General features: G+C 39.4%; 1 protein-coding gene and 1 long non-coding RNA gene across 10 annotated transcripts in view; one reads left to right on the top strand and one right to left on the bottom strand.

Annotated features, from left to right (window-relative positions):
- Positions 1-1,507, bottom strand: part of MEIS2 (Meis homeobox 2) — a 182,797-nt gene extending 181,290 nt beyond the window's left edge. For 2 of the 6 annotated variants that reach the window (XM_075065489.1, XM_032789309.2), the window contains exon 1: positions 672-1,507. In XM_075065489.1, coding sequence (XP_074921590.1) covers positions 672-683 — 12 coding nt within the window. In that variant the 5' untranslated portion in view covers positions 684-1,507. Of the gene's footprint in view, positions 1-257; positions 591-671 lie in introns of those variants that run through there. The other 4 variants (XM_075065490.1, XM_032789312.2, XM_032789310.2 and 1 more) reach the window with 3 other exon arrangements.
- A 1,260-nt stretch (positions 1,508-2,767) lies between these two features.
- LOC116830081 (uncharacterized) lies at positions 2,768-16,036 on the top strand. 4 transcript variants are annotated; one of them, XR_004374883.2, is made up of 3 exons: positions 2,768-3,455; positions 10,493-11,043; positions 12,273-16,036. It is a non-coding gene; the product is annotated as an uncharacterized LOC116830081 (long non-coding RNA). The 4 variants fall into 4 exon arrangements; XR_004374882.2 differs by lacking the exon at positions 2,768-3,455 and adding an exon at positions 4,674-5,270; XR_012655808.1 differs by lacking the exon at positions 10,493-11,043.
- The last annotated feature ends 1,489 nt before the right edge of the window (positions 16,037-17,525 follow it).

Genomic DNA, 17,525 nt, shown 5'->3' with positions numbered 1-17,525 from the left:
TGTGAGGAGGGGAAGAGGTACAAGGAGGGGGGGAGGTCCGCTTCAATCAAGGAAGAAGAAACCCTAACAAGGAAACTGGGATGAAAAGGAAGGAAATGAGGGAGAAACTCGAGTTACTCTGATTTAGAAAGCAAAGAGCAGAAATAAATGAATAAATAGAATCAAAAGCAAAGAACTAAATAAAGAACTAAACACTGGGGAGCAGGGAGGAGAAGGCAGGGTGCATGGGGAGAGGGGGGAAATAATCTGAAAGTTACCAGAAACATTATTTAGTAGCAATTCCCCTTGTCGTTGTCAAAGTCAGAGACAAAACAAGCAGCAATATATGTGTGTATAGATATATGTTTAGATATCCCAGGCAGCGGCGGCAGCAGCAGCAGCAGCAGCAAGCCTTCCCCTGTGAAACCCGTGCTACTGAGCAGCTAGAGTAGCAGGGAAATCGCGCTGCTGGGGGAAAAGCTGGAGAGGAAAAAAGCGTGGAACAATTGCAGAGACACAGAGAGAGAGAGAGACACACACACACACACACACACACAAAGCTGGTGAATAATTTTTGCTGCTATTTTTTAATACTGGCCGCCATCATCATCAGCAACAGAGGAGAGCAAATCGGACAGGCCCCTCTTAAGAGAGGATTTATATATAGGTAAGTGTTGGAGATTTAAACCTACCCTTTGCGCCATCAGTCTGCGCTCCAATAAACTCCTGGATGTGTCGTATATTTAATATCCCAGTCCAGAAAAGAAAGTGATTTACAGTGAAGAAGATTCCTTTTTTTGGCAACCCACTTAAGACTTCGCCTATTCTCCAGTCTGGGTAAATAATAATAATAACAATAACAATAATAATAAAAATAATCAGCCAAGAGCCACGACGATCGTGTATTTCTTCTTTTTTCTCTCACTCTTTCCTTTTTCTCTTTCTCTCTCTCTTTTTCCTTTTCTCTTTCTCTAAGCAAAAAAAAAAAAAAAAAATTGTCAAGCCCCCAAACTGAAGGTTACGATCGGCCCGTCAGCAACCCACATGTAACCAAACTGTCGTGTCTCATGGCTTTTTGCCACTCCAGCTGTCAATCAAAGCCAGGGAATGTCAAGGTAGTGAATGAATGATGGTTGATGATGATGAAGAAGAGAGGAGGAATCTTTTTAACCCCGGTTTCTTCTTCCAGTAACTCCGCGTTTGGGTTTTGCCTTTTAGGATCGCTATTGGGATTTTTTTTAAGTACTAGGAAGGGGGGTGGGGAAAGATGCGAAGAAAAATTGAATAGTTTGCAAAACCTGGACTTCCCCCCTCCCCTCTCTTTTTCCTGGTAGGTATTTTGTCTCTCTCTCTCTCTCTCTGAGATGAGTGAGTGTCAGTAAGTGTTGGCAGGTTGGCTGCTGGCTGGCTTATAGAAGAGGCTCAGTTTTGCAGCGCTGATCGGCGGGAGAATGAAATGACGGAACCCGGAAGTAGTGGTGGCCATAGCCAGTCCTACAACAGAGACACATACAAGGGAGAGGGGAGAGGGAGAGGAGAGCACAGAGAGAGAGAGAGAGGGAGAGAGAGAGAGAGAATAAAGCCTGTGATATGCAGAGTATGTAATCAGGACTGCTTCAACTCCGCATGGGGGGAGCCATACAACAGATCATACCCATAGCAAATCAACCTTCCTTTTCATATAGGAAAGAGAGTGTGTGTGAAAGAGGGAAACACAGGAGGAGGAAGAGAGAGAATGTGTGTTTGTGTGAGAGAGGGGAAGAGGGAAAACTGCAGAAAGCAAGAAGAAAAGTACGATAGAAGCCTAGACCTGGTTTGGTTTGCACTAGATTATTTTACCAGCAAAGTATATCCTGCTTTACTGCGTTGTTTATCATATTGTTAACAAATTTTTAATCTTCAGATACCACTGTAGCTGCGAATGGTATGCCCATCTGTGGGAATAGACAGTTAAAATGTAAAGGGGCATATACAGTTGATCTTCCATAGGAAACAAGCTTGCGTTAACAAAGTACTGAGTCTCTGCCAGAATGTTATGTTTAAATTGTGGTTTCTTTCCTGTGCAAATTCATTACGCTGTTTAAAAAATTAATTTTCCAGGACATGAAGCGAACACCTCATTCAAACTATATTTGGCATTGTTCTTCATTAAGTGATCGCTTCTCTCAACCGCAGTTGTGATGTCTGGGCGGGGGGGGGGGGGGGGAGGGGGGGGGATATCCCTTTAGTTTGTGATGATGTTTTTGGTCTTTAAAGGGGGCTTTAAAACAAAGCCATGGTTACTCTTTTGTATGATAAGCCAAAATGTTATGTAGATTTTCTTTGCACGTTTATTTTGAGCCAGTCACTGGGTCTTGTGTGTACAATGTACTTATGTATGTATGTATGTTGCTGGACCTTGCTCTATATCTGTGTTGTTATTTGGGGAATGTATGCTTAAGTATTAACTCGATAATGCCTTCTAATGGTAGTGCTAATTACAGTAGGGTTGTTTAGCAAATTAAGTGAGATGATGCACTCTCCTTGAGCACCCAATGAACTTTTACACACACACACACACACACACACACGTGTGTTACTTTTGATATGTTTCCCTCGCCCAATCACTTTGCTAGAACTAAAACATACCTTTCCTCAGAGCAGTCAATTACCAAAGCTACCCAAGATCATCAATCATGGGGGATGCTTGAAGTTTAGGGGAGGAGCGATGGTCAAACTACCGATTGCTGCACTTTTGTCCTCCCCACCCCACCCCCACCCTTTTTTTCTCATTCACGGTCCCCTGCACATAAAATCTAAAACAGACTACCCCGTTAATAGTGGGATTTATCAATGATTATATATGTACCCAGTTGTGAATGTGGCCTCATACATAGATGGCTTTTAAACATACACCGCAAAAAAGATGTATTTGAGTCAGTTAGGGATTGTTTATTATTGTTATTTTAAGATTTGTGGAAACTAACTAACTAACTAACTGAATGAATGAATAACAAAAACCCAAAGGGTAATTATAGAAATTTGGCTAGATTTTAATGGGCATAGAGAATGAGCTCCAGAGGTCAATAAACCCCTCGAAAATGATGAATGATTGAGTACCTGTGATGATGATAGTGATTACCGGAGCAATTAAACAGTTTGATTAAATGAGCCATCATAACAATGATGTCTGCGGGAAATCAGCCCTCACATATAAAGAAAGATAGTGTGGAGGGCTGACAAACGCCAGTGGGCATTCCTACGAGTTGTGATAGTGGTGAGCCCTGCAGAGCAGACTGTATTTACAAATATCAGAGCAATATGGAGAAAAGTCACTCTCAGATACTTTTAGCCAGACTTGCACCCTGCTTAAAAAGCGTCAGAAGGATAAGAGCAGACTGGTTATTTTTCCCCTAGAGGATCTCTTCCAAGATCAAAGCTAGCTCTAAGAGCAACCGATATTCTGTGACTTGACTTTCACGGGACTATAAAGAAAGGTGAGTAAAAAGCCCTTAGTATGTAGATCTCTTTCAAGCAGTGGCTAAGTCGATTCATTTCGCAAGGAAAAAGCCGGTTTTGTTGTGCAGTATTTTATACTCTGTCGTATAAATCGGTAACGCAATTCAAGATATTCATGGTAATGAATACTTGGCTAATCCTTTGGGTGCACGGAGACCTACAGAGCAGTAGGTTATGCAAATCCTTTCCTAGTTTTACAGCTGTACTTTTCTAACAGATTTTTTTTTTTAGAGATCTAGTCATTGATGAATGGTATTTGCTTTCTCGCCCCCCTAGAAAGATGCCAAATTCCTAAACTTCATCGGAATCATTTGATTATGATACTTCCAATATACCCAAGCTTCTAGGATATATTTTAAATATGTGCAGCTTCTCCACTTGTTTTCTAACAGTGGCAGAATGAATACAGCTGTATGTCTAATTTCAAATAGCTTCAATATGATACAAGAAAGAGTCTTTCATTGTAATATAGCTGTATAAAAGTAATCTAGTTCCCCCGAAGACTTCATGCATTTGTTCAGATCCCAGGCTGGGTGTATTGTGATGAAAGTTTATCCGTTTCCTTGTAAAAAGGAAGTTTCTACACCACTTGATTTACAAATAAGAGTGCTTCATTAATTATGGCATTATTTTATACTTCATTTTTTCACATGCCTGATTTTCATAATATTCAATGTAGATTTCAATTCTCCAGAGCAAAGGATTGCTAAAGAGCAACATAAATATAGCTAAAAGATGTTGCAGTACCAAACGCTGCTCTTTTCACAATTTTTATTTTAAACTAAATCCCTGAGCCGGCTAGCCCTGACGTGTGCGTGTCACCTAGAAGCAAGACCAACTTTTAAAAATGATTTTAAGCTAATAGAAAGTAAAATTTCATATGGCTAGTTAAAGGCTTTTCATACTCCCCGTTGTGTCATTTTCCATGCACAGGGCAGAAGAAAGATGGAACCTTTCCCCACTATCCCAGTGGATTAAAGCATACAATATATGAGAACATAGTTTAAAGCGCTACAGTTTAGCCAGTAGAGGGTCTAAATTTAGTGTCCCAAAATGAAGATTTGGACATATTCAGGATTAGGTAGGAATGTAAAAAACAGCAGCACCAGAACTCTTAGCTCTTGTTAGTAGTGGTAGGTTTTTTCTCCCCCCCACCCACCCATGGTGGGATACTCTTTTTAAAAACCAGTAATTCAGGAGATTAAATTGGCTGATTTCCAGTTTCGCATGCACACACTTACAACAAAGGCTGATCCCCCGTGAAAAGTGTGAGAGAGGCGCATCGTTTTTTCCTCCCTTCAGATTAGACCAAAGTCCAAAGAGAAATTAGGTGTCCGGTATGGCAGTGCATCTCCGTCAACAGCCAGCTCCTTTTGCCGAGGCTGGAAATGGTTTTAACAGGCGGTAAAATTTCATCTTGTGGTGTCAAATTGGGGTCAGTGCGGGGTTAGAGCTCTCAGTGTCCGAGAAGGAGCTGTCCAGCTGCGTGGGGATTCATTAAGGGCAAAAGATCCGTTTCAAGAAAAACAATACAAAGACAATCAGAGGGCTAAAGATCCTCTTCAAATCGCATTTTACAAGTGCACCAGAACAAATATGGACGTTGAAACCCATTCCTTTCAAACTCCCAAATCGGCTTCTTGGCTGTTGGAGGGAGGGAGAGAGAAAATCCGCTAAAACTTAGAGTCTGTTTTCAATCAGCCTTTTCGAAGTGTGGCATCTTAGCCTTTTGCTGGCTTTGAGATCTGCTTCTATTTCTGAGAGCCCCTGCAAAAACCGGAGTTGCACAACAGGTAATATTTTAGCTGTAAGAAGTATATTCCATTGTTTATGTTAAACCATTGCTTTTATGCACAGTGCCATATTTTATTGCAAATAGAAAAAGTTTGGGGAAACAGGCTGTGCTTACACGAAATCACTATTTACTGTTCGGAAATCCTCTACTTCCTATAGGCAGTCATTTGGTTCAATAGATATTTTGGGTAGTTTACTTTGGGGTCCCTAACAGTTTGGAAAGTACATATTGTTAAACTGTCTTATTAAATTTGCGTGGTTTAAATCCTTTTAGCCTTCCTACCTCTGTTAGCATAATTGACGCCTGGCTGAAGGGACAAATTATTTGAACCTTAATCTTGTTTGTAACTTTATTCAATGTTACTTTGTTTGCTGAAGTATTTTTTGGATCATGCAAATTGTATCCAGAAACGTAACCTATCCTCCACATTTGCAGACAAACTATCATGGAAAGGTGAGGGATATTGCAGAATAATATGAATTATTTTGAATATTTTAATTTGTATTTTTTATTGGACTATTGCTGAATGAAATGCATCAGATTTAATGACGAAAGAAAAATTCTGTTTCAATGGTCTGTACGGTTCTAATATAACCATAACCGTGTATCAAAAATCCACAGGAAGTTTTCTTTTCAGTATACCGTCCAGAAGACCAAGTGTAATATGTTACCCTTCCATTCTTATTTTTATTATAAGGAATATTCCATATTTTAATCTCCCACGTACAAGAACTGCAATTTGCTGATTTCCTTTACTGTCCCATACGAAGAATAGGTTTCATATTAGAACTTGATCCGTTTTTACTCATCTCAATCTAATTCTTATCATTTGGTTTTCCCCCCACTTGTCTCCTAAATTATTCGCTAAATATGTGGATTCAGGCAGCTGCATCATTTTCTAGGTCTGGTCTAGAATGACCTTTAAAATTAAGTATATTTTAGTTTCGTCAGTTCGCTGTGTTCATTTAGTTCTTCTCTCTCTCTCACCTCCCCCCCTTTTCCAATAATGTGCTTTACTTTCCCCCGCTTTTCAACAATCTATTACTTTTCGAAAATCTTTCCACTCCAGAAAGTCAATGGTAACCCATCACGGTGAACTTTTCTTGACCTCCACTGCAGTATGATTGGGATCTTTGGAAGTTGGATTAGGAGGAGGTTCATTTAGTTACCTGTTAACATCCTCTCCTCGCCTCTTGTTTCTTTTTGTCTTTAAAAAAAAAAACACGAACCTAGAGAGATCTAGGTTCTCTATTCACTTGCAAGTCCCTATTATTCTCCCAATAAACTCCAGAGATTTAAAATGGCACTTGTGGGGTGGCTACCCCCCCCCTTATTTCTCTCTCCTGTTTATTCTGTTAAAGATCCCACAGAAGAGAAGAAGCGATTCAATAAACAGCCCTCTAGCGCTATCTGGCGGGACTCCAACACTTTCAGAAATGCGCTTTTTCCTTTCAGCCCCCAAACATTTCTTTTTTCTTTTCTTTTCCTTTCTTTTTTTTTTTGTTTTGCTTTGAACAGTTAAATGAGACCAGAGCTTAGCACTGAAAAGCTTTTCTCACAAGGTAATGGTAAAAGTGGATTCCAAATCCGGGAGCCCACTCACCCGGAGAAACATAGGAGGTGGAAATCTTTACGTTACCCTCCTTTCTGCCCCCCCCACCCAACTTCCTTCTAGGATAATTTTATCGTCCTTAAATCGGAACCCACTGAAGCGGTTTGTGTGTGTGTGTGTTAAGAGAGGCATTAAAATAAACCCCAAACCAACCTGAATAGGCACCCCCAGAATTGTATATTAGCTATGCACTGAATCTGAAGTGCTAATGTAAAAGGACAGCGGGTCTTTCATATTTTGTAGGCTGTACGAAAAGTACACGTGAAGATCAGAACTATTTGGCATAAACAGACAACCTGTATATTTACATCGAAAGCAGAAAGGGAAAAAATACCTGTCAATATTTCGTCATAACGCAGTGGGGTCGGTGCAGACCTAGCAAATTTGCTTGGTATTTATTGGAGGAATCCTTGGATATAAAACAAATCTTTCCAACCTGGCATCGTAACAAAAGGAAAATTAGGGATTAAAAAAGAAAGATGGATAACAAAACCGGTTTATTATAGGAACCATAGAGCCCACCAGCTACACTTGCAGCTTCCTTCTCTCGCTCAAAATAGTCACTCTTATTCTCCGCTGTCTACAAAACTCCAAAAGGAGGTTCGTTTTATACTGGAGTTAGGTTTGAGGGTATGCAGAGAGGATATCGAGACCCTCTTTGAAATGACACACACACACACACACACACACACACACACAATCTATCCAAGTACCCATTTCCCTCTTTGAAAGATCTTCCCAGTCCATTGTCTGAAGTGGGACACAGACCTTAACTTAAAAAAATACGTAGAGCTTGGTCTGTTCATGCATAAAGGAAATGGCTGGCAAAACAATATAACGTGTTTCCTGGAAATATAGTTTTGAGGCTGGCATGAACAGCGCCCGCGGTGTTTTACCAAAAGATGGAGAGTTTTCTTTCTAAAACAATCGGATCTCCTTTGTACCTCTTTCTGTTTGATCCCACAAAGAGAATGCAATATACATATTTGTGTTTGTGCTCCATACAAGCAATGCAAGGGACGTACAACAGAACATACGTCCTCATAATGCTTAGTTTGGCCGTAATTAATTGAAAACAGTTATTAGGTCGTCATTGGCAATAGCGTAAATAATTGCAGCAGATTTTTACTTAAAATTGACCGGTCACAGAGTGATAGATCGATTCGAGGTATAAAAATGATGTATCAAAACATCGATGTCGATTATTTGAAATATTGTAGTCGAATCTTTTCATTGCTTCATCGGTTAAGTATCTGAAAGTGCTGTGTTCCAACATATATTTATGTTGTCAATACTGTCAAAACTGTCAGTTTTATTACAGTGGATTTGTAATACATTTCGGATTTGCTCATTTACATAAAATACCTCCCCCCCCCCAGCCCTAAGCCCCTCTCTCCTTTTCCTATTTCTGGAAAATCTATGTCAGTTCAATCAAAGGATTCAGGGGCTCTGCCGCAGCAAAAAGTACAGCCACTGCTCCATTAAAATCCCTTTTCTGCCCTGCTTTACAAGTCTTGGGCTATTTCTCACTTCCATAGCGGTGGATTGTCCCTCACCTCCAATTTCCCCCAATAGAATTTAAACATTTTGTTACAATCACACTTCAATTAAATCCTTTAGGAAATTGGTACGCGCTACATGAATGGACCGAGATGCACCTAAATGAGCCAGATCACACTTGTGAAGACTGAAAAGCAGAGGCGAAAAAGGAACTGAAAGTACACGTTTCGATGGTAGTTGCAACAAGGAAGCAAAAGAAGCCATAAATATAGGTGCGCCGTATGTTTCCCCTCTCAGCGGCTTTGGAAGTGGAATGAAAAACGCGAGTTAGGCGCAGTATTGACAGTTTTAATTCCCCCCCACTTTGACAAGGCATCTCAGAACCGGTCATTTGCTTTAAAAGCAAAAGCTTTTTTTTTGTTAAGGGGCAGCCAGCTGATTTAGGTACCTCTCTCCAATTTTCATGGAGAGCCTAGTAAAAGGAATAAAATAAACCTACTTAAATACTAAACTCTATAGAGTCTACAAATAGATTATTCGAGTAACTTTATTCTCTTCCCTGGAGAAACTGCTTGTGAAAGGTGTTGCTGAGATGACTTGAATTTTCTTTTGGGGAGCTGTGTGTTCAAAGAGCGTATGAAGAGGTGGCTGAGTGCATGTGGAACAGGGAAGATTTCTTTGCTAACTGCAGAGCTTCTAGCAGGTACTTTTACTGACCGACCAGTCCTCTTAACACCTTCTATTTACATGCTTGTTTTAGCCGTAAGATTTTCGAAATGTAAACTGTGATTCATGTTCTAAATGTCGTGTGTGTGTGTGTGTGTGATCACTTCTGAAGTAAATGAAATAAGCTGCGCAAAGGGGGGAAATCGCCCCTGGGGTGCTTTGTTTTCTTTGGCTCGTAAAATCCTGCTAGGAGATGGTTTCCGCACTGTGTGGCAAGTGTTTCTTCAAGAAATTCATCAGCCCTTCTGCAATTACTCCGAGGTCTGGGGGAAGAGAGCTGCCATCACTTTCTCACATCTCAAGGTATCGCATAGAGGAGAGAAGGGGGGAAAAAGCTGAAACATTTAATTATAATTGAAAATAACAATGAAGACCCTCCCAAGATTGTACCTGGAAAAACTTCCAGGGAATGTTTCAGAGCGCTGTATGTCGTCTCTCTTTTGGGGGAAAGGGGAACAACACCCCAGCCCGTGTAATAATTAGCCTGAACAATAAACATAATTAGACTAAAAATCAGTTAGAATTTCTGCGCTTTTTAATTACGTTTTATTTTGCGGTAAGCTGTAAAATTATGAATGCCCCTCAATTAAACACAATCCATTCGGAAAGCATTTACCAACAATTATTCTTTAATCAGTTGGAGCGGTAGCCCCAAATGAAGATGTTAAACATCAAAGGGACGCCTCAGACGTTACCTTTTAGTCCTAAGAGGATTAATTTCTATAATTAGAGGGCATAAATATGTGCATGAATGCATCTAATTTTTGGTACACGCTCTCATCCTATCTGGGAGACAAGAGCGTCTCTAACAGGGCAAACGCAAGCAACTTGGATTCCCCAAGGGCTAAAAGTTGACGTACCCCCGGAGAGGGTGTGTGTGCGAGCCCCTACGGCCATATAAACGTGATGGGAACTGAGAGTGGGCTCGATCCTGTGCACTGCTAATACCTCTTCAGACGGGCTGTAGACTCTCAGCTCCTACCATTGCCATCAATGGGCACTGAGGCCGCAGGATCGGGCCCAGTAAATCCAAAGTAATTCAGCACGATTGTAGGAGCACGGGATATTTTTTTTTAAAAGAAGTAACCACCACCACTGGGGTCTACCTCATGTTTTGATTCCCAAGGAAGACAGTTTACTGCTCCCACCTGAAGCTCAAGACTGAGTTTAACACTACTAATAAAATTAGCATGACCTTGATTACACCCTGTATGAATATCTCATTTACCTAACGACTTTATGTCACGTACGCAGAAGGTCAATTTCCTTTTAACCTTTCCCATTGCTGCAGTAAGCATTCTCTTATAATCAATGGCTGTTTGAATAATCAATTCACATTTTATGATCCCTGACAAACTCAATAAACGTGCGCCTTGTTTCAGCACTGCAGCCTTGACTTCGCTGGGCCGTTTACACGCGGGGGAGAATTTGCACTGGGGTCGCCCTTGCAAATACCGGGGCGGTACTTTCATCCGCTGAAGAGCCCGGAGACCGCGGAAAAGTTACTAATCACAGCAGTCTCTCCAGCCGCGTAACGCACTCCGAGCCCGGAGAGCGCTATCTTGACCATGAGCAAACCGCTGGCTTCTCTGCTGGGTTTCACGTCGAAGTTTGGCCCGCTCCTCCTATTGCTGTTTTGGAACAAAACTTGATCGAGAGCTTTTCCTTGTGATCATCAGCGTTATTATTTTTCAAAATAACCGTAAAGTGGAATCCTGCCGCTCCTTGACTGCGGCCAGCCTGGGGACTGGTTGGTGGATAGTGCTATTTCACACTTTTTTCATACTGTTCAAGCCAAAATGTTGTCGTCTCCCATCCACCCCTTCCTAGAAATGTACACAACCAAATCACCTGGGACAGATTTCCCTTCCTCTACGTGCTAGGATAATAACGGATTACAATAAAGAGTACTCCCACCTTCCGGAAGTTAAAGGTAGCTTCTTGTCTGATTGCCCCACCTCCTTAATGATGTCTGAGGGAAGCATGATGTCTTCTTCAGATTCTTTGTGCACATGTAAAAACACTGAATTAAACTTTGCATTAGATTAAATATGCCACTGACATTACCTACATTCTCATCGCCACCAACTTCTTCAGTTTTATTTGACTCTCCTACTTTGGTCCAAACAAACCAGGTGTGGAGCAACTTACCTCATACATTGCAAATGGTAGGGGAAGAAAATGTATCTTAATCACATTCATTATGAATAAAAACAACAAAAGCTACGAAGTGGAGGGAGCTGAACTTTGCAAAAGTTTTTGTGTAATTAGCTCACATTTTGAGGTGATCTATTGGTGCCAGTCAGGAAGTGAGAGTTAGTGTAACCCTGTTCCCTCCACTGGATAATTAACCCTGATTCATAGCCTTTTCTACCTAGGAAAGTATGTTTCCTTTCCCTCTGCAGAGTCCAGGTTACCTACTGTTCATTGGTATGTTGTTATTCCCTGAAAGTAATTGCACTTGATATTCTCCTGGGAGGAGCCATTAGCCAAAGGCAGGGTGGCGTTGCCATTTTTAGAAAGTCTTCTAACAACTCAGTAGAAACATGTGCTCCAGGAATTTAGTACAAATGGGAGCAGATTCTCAGCACCGGAAACAAAGGTTAGGTGCTGCTTCTCCCCTCAAGGGGATGGAGGTCAAAAGGGAAGCATTTTTTGTCCCACTCAACCAGGATATATTTCTGAGTCCCATCCCTCACTGTGCATGATTAAAGCTGCAACAGAAGACAATTTAGGCATAATGAAGATATTCAAGTAATTTTGAACCTTTGTCCAATAGTCTCCAGAAGAAAAGGGCCTATACATCCAGGTACAGATGAAGCAGTTGAGAAAAGCAGTTTCCAAATTCATTACCCTGCTCTCCTTTACATCATTTTAAGATTTATTATATGCATCCTGAAAACACTCAACTGCCCACCCACCCTTCCAGACTTACATGTAACTTCTTTGTTACACATGTTTGGTATCACCTATCTGCCTGCTTCCATCACTCCTGCTAAATAAATTACACCATAGGCTCTTAGAGAAACTCAGGGAAAATAAAACAATTTCACCTAATTTTGTGAAGGGAAAAATCTGCTTGATTGTTTTTGTTTGTTTATTTTAATTCTTTTTCTGGTATTCTTCATTTAAAAAAAATCTTATTCTTTTGGATCTTGGCAGGTTAAGCGGGAAGGTTCAAAATAACACTGCCGTGGAAGGGCTAATGCAGCTACCAAATGCCCCTCACAAGGTGGATGAAGAGGAACTAGAAGAAACAACAAATAGGCTCATCAAATCTCAGGCTATCACTACATCCATGACCAATTTCAGGGTACCTAAAAAAGTCTAGAGAGCTGTATTGATTATGAATTGTGCTGGCAATTGTATGTTTTTAAATAAAAAAAAATGATGGTGTCAAAGGACATGGGTATAGAATGAAGTGACTTTACTCTTCAAAGCAAACAATGAAGTTTCATGACTAGGCAGCTCACTATATTCAGAGACTTTAATTACTCAGAGGTCTTTCCCTCACAGATAGCTGATAAGACTCAAAGGGCACAACCCATCTCTGGTGTACTCCACTGACTTCAATAGCGTTCCACCAGAGATGGATTGGCCTAAGCGTTTCTGGCAGGATTATGCTAATATAATAATATTTATAATAATCTGCATGCAGAAAGCCAGGGAACCAGAGATTTGACCTCTGCTAATCATGTAGATCTGCACACTCCAAAAGATCTAAAAATCATCTTGTAGGTCTCATCTGCTAGAGGAGAAGATGCTTTTGAAGGGAATTGGCCTTCCAGCTGTGCTTCCCTTCAGGCAATCCCCTCCATATGGTGTTAGCCTTCAATATTTTGGGGTCCAAACCTATAGACAAAACTCCCATTGATTTAAATGAGATTTTTGCCTGACTGAGGAATACAGGACAGGGCTGTCTACTTGATTCTGTAAGAGCTGAGCACCCCATGAAAAGTGCTGAGTATGCCTAGTTCCCACTGACTTTAATAGGAATTATGGACCTTCAGCACACAGTAATAAGCTCCTGGCACCTCACAGGATCAGGTCCTTAATTAATATTTTAGCTATTGTCAGTCATCGTTTTTGTATGACATGTTTTCAACACCATCTCTGGTATTATGAAGTGCGTGATACATGCTGCAGTTTAAATTGTTTTCCACATCTGCAGAAATAAACAGGCTTGTTAAGTGATGAAACAAGATTAAACAACAGTATACTAATAAATTTCTTATAAAGCAAGTATACACAAATTTATAAACCTCCTAGTATTATGTCATTTGCAATTATAACCCATCACTAATAGTTCTATTGATTAGTAGCATAAAAAGCTCTAGTAGAAGCAGTTCTTAGGCGTAGAGAAATATCACAATAAAAAAAAAAACATAAGAAGTATTTGTCCTGTACTCTTACCTTGAGGCCATATTACGATCACAATAAGACATATCCAGGCATGTGTCACACTGGATAATACTATTTCTTGGGTGTTTGAGGGCACTTGGCTTTACCTTGTACTTCACAGCAGCTGAGCCATGTCACTTAGCTGCATGATCCTGGCTCTAGTGGAAAAAATCATTAAGCTACATATTTATAGTTATTTTACATAAAATACTCAAAATATTTCATTTACATCATTCACACACAATGTTATAATAAATATTTTTTCAGAAGTTTTTCTCTTGGTGGAAGAGCTGATCAAATTATTTTGAATACATACTAGCTGGTCAATATAGTGCTATTTTCTGTTCTCAAAAGCATTATTATTGATATGTGTTATGATAGCACCTAGAAACTTCAAACAAGGATTAGGACCCCATAATCAATCCTTATTTCTATGAAAATATTCATTACTTGCAAGTATTTAGCAAGAATAGATTATGCAAACAAATTTCAGTCTATGGGCCCTTTCCAAAATGTTAGTTTAGACTTTTTGCAATTCATTATTCTTGATGCAAGACTGATTATCTCAGTCACATGGCATTAGTTCTGCTCTCCAACTGGTTGGCTGAAGTTTTTTAAACAGGAGGTTAACAGCAAAAAGCAACAACAAATATTCACACCTGATTCTGCTTCCATTTAAGTCCATACAAGCACAAAGGACACTCAGTCGCACCCGTTTGTGAGATGAATATCTGTTTGTATGAATGTTCGCATATAGTGAGTAAAAAGGGATACAAACATGACAAACTAAACTGCCATTTGGAATCTGAACACATGTTTTCAAATATAGTTTTGCAGTATGAAATCAGCTCTATTTTTTGTGAAGACAGTATAATTACAATTCTACAACATTATTATAAAGAACCAAAAGTCATTAGTAGAATTATCCTAATTTTCTTCCCCTACCTAGGTTTAACTCCAAATTATTCTGTGTTACAAATGAGTCTTGTTTTTGGAGCAAGGAGAATATTGTTTGTCCCAGAAGCAGATGCTCCTTGATCTGTTGTTTTCAGATTTCAGCCATTGATAAGGTGTTGGCTGCAGCCTATAAGTTCAGGATAACAGTTTGATCTGAGAATAAATATCTAAAGGAGTTTTTAGTGTTTGAGGGAGCCATTCAATTTCTTACCTAGCCCAACATAAATGGAAAAAAATATATATAAAGGGTTTGGTTCTGCATTTCTTGTGCATTGAAAATTCCTATTGACTTTACTGGGAGTTATGAATATGGAAATGTTGGGTCCTTATTTTCATGGAAACTACTATATTTCTATTCTATATTGTTATTTTTACAGTTGTAAAACTCTGTTTTGCGTCTACTACCACTATACAAAAAGAGGAAGAAATGAAGTATTTATTGTACCCAAGAGCAAAATATTGTATTATCAGTAAGTACCAATGGTTCCAAATCATGGATTTCCAATTCAAATGCAGATCTGATCTGCTGTAAAGTTTGAAGGTATTAGGATAAAGGGTTTTAATTCAGGCCTTTCTCCTTTACTAAAGTAATAAATAGAAATTGCTGTTGTTTCAAAGAAACACGTTTGCAAAAAATACTGATGAGTTTGAATGTGAAGTCAGCAGGGGGAAAAAGACAGGAAAAATTATTGGATCTGAGTCTCTTCTCTGGTGTAAGCTAGGAGTAACTGTACTGAAGTTACTGGTCTTCCACTGGTGTAAAGCTGGTGTGAGGGGAGACTCAGGCCACTTGTGTTTAAATAGATGGAATTACTTTGAGTACTTTTAAGAAAACAATCTGCAAATAACTACAAAACAAAACATATTACCTTTTTTTGCATGCATGCTTATTTGTAAGTGCAAATTAGATGTGAATATTCATGAGTCACAAATCATTGAGAGTTTGAAATAATGCAAAATGAGGTTAAGGCAAGGGACATCAAAGAAATCCATCGCTAAATCAATAGCAATTTGATTGCGCATATACTTGTAAATTGCCGTTACAGTTTTTGACATAGGAGAAAAAAAATGCTGTGCGTGTGGTGATGGGGGACACATAAATACTCTTTTTGTATGTGTTTATATTTTTGCAGTTCAGCATGTACTTGGATAACTGCTGTGTGTAAAGTGACCAGACATAACTTTTTTATTTTTTCAAGACAGTTACAGTTTCTTTTGCTTATCCCATCTCTTGTATTGTTTTGCTTAGTATGCTAAAAATTCAATTTTCAATATACCTGAATAGCAATGTTGTAAAATAAAGCTATTACTTACTGCAGATGGCTTTAGAAGAAGGTTCATCTGCTAATCAAAGTACTATCATAAAATCATGTTCAGTGGAGATTATCCACTTGTTTCAGGGAATTTTGTTCTATGAGGTGGGAGTGAGTTGCAAGTCTCAGGGCAAATTGCTAGAGTACAGGGCTTTAAAATAATAACAGATTGAAAGATGGCCAACCTAACCATTTAAATCAGAGCTTTTTCATTTTGCCCTTCTGTAAGCATCAATAAAGTATTGGATCTCTGTCTCACTTGTGACCTTTCTGGCTATTTAAAATGGAATAGTTTAAAATGTTGATGAGTATATAGAGCCAAAAGGTAAAACTGCTGAATGTAAAGCACTCATTTAAAAATTACTCCAATGTATTTGTTTCTCCTAAATGTTCCTACATTGATTACTAAACACAAACTAAGATATAAGCCAGCACTCTTTCTTCAGTGTCTTCCGTGGTTTCCCTGTTCTCCAAGATAACTGATGAAGGGATATGTACTGGGTCAAATGAAGTTATACATACATAGTAGCACTGATGTCAAAACCAAGCAATAACATCAGTTTGGAAGTGGTACAGGGGACTTTGGTCCTTTAAGAAAGAGAAGCGCATGACTTCTTGCAGTGCTGTCTTTAAAAGCCTCCACTCACAGGAATGAAGCTTGCAATTAACTTATGTTAAAACACTGGAGAAGGGGAAACCCAGATGTCGAATAACTTTGGAAAAGGATAACCTCACATCCTCCCCAATCCCCAAGATGAGCTTGACAGAAAATATGTCTCTCATGCTATCAAGATACCACAAAATACCTGTATATTCCATGTTTAAATTCAAAATCAGCTGTGCAAGAAACACCCTTTATTTGTGAATTCTGCAGTGTGAATAAACAATAAATTAAAAAAGATCCTTTTAAAAAAATAAAAAGGCCAGTTTGACTTTTCTTCTCATCTTCAGAGTTTCTTGTGAAAGAAACAAATCCCTCTTCAGAGTGAGTGAATGGGGAAAACATTAGCTAGTGGTTACAGCAGAGGACTGGAAATCAGCAGTACTAGAGTCTACTTCTGGCTTTGCTACTGACTTGCTGGCTGACCTAGGGCAAGTCATTTAAGCCATGCCTCAATTTCTCTGTCTGTAAAATGATGTTCATAATAGGTAATACACAAGGTACTCTGAGGCTTCATTCACTGACGTTTATAAAACAATGTAAGCGCCTCAGCTGAAAGGGGATCTGTATGGACACAGTGTTATTAGTAACATTATAATTCCCTGCATGGAACAGCTCCTCAACTAGTACCACTCAAATCCTCTGTAATTTCTTCAAATTAAATAAACTTGAGGGGTTTTTTTTGAGGGGAGACTTTAGGGGAGGGGCTGCAGCCTCTTGTCACATTCAGTAAATTATACAATCTTCCTACTCCAAATAAGAAAGTTACTGCCTCTTTAGATTAGGAACTGGTAGCAACGCTGTAAATGCATGCATAAAATAGAAGAGATAAATGCTGAGCATTTTCCCATTCTATTTAGATTCTTACATTGCACCCATCACCATAGTATCCAAGAGCTGCTCAGAAGAAATTTGTTCTTTCTTCTGGTGCACTGAACTCAGAGTAGCTATTGCATTACCAGTGAAAATAGGTCACTAGTACTACAGCCCGATTTTCATTTCAGCAGAAGACTGAGAACCTTGTTCTATTTTTCCATAAAAGTAAGAGTATTTGATTAGAAACTTGGACCAACATCTCTACTT

This window comes from Chelonoidis abingdonii, chromosome 4, assembly GCF_003597395.2.
Source record: "Chelonoidis abingdonii isolate Lonesome George chromosome 4, CheloAbing_2.0, whole genome shotgun sequence".
Classification (NCBI taxonomy): Eukaryota; Metazoa; Chordata; order Testudines; family Testudinidae; genus Chelonoidis; species Chelonoidis abingdonii.
The sequence above is the reverse complement of the archived record's forward strand: the minus strand, read 5'-3'. Positions and strand labels throughout refer to the sequence as shown.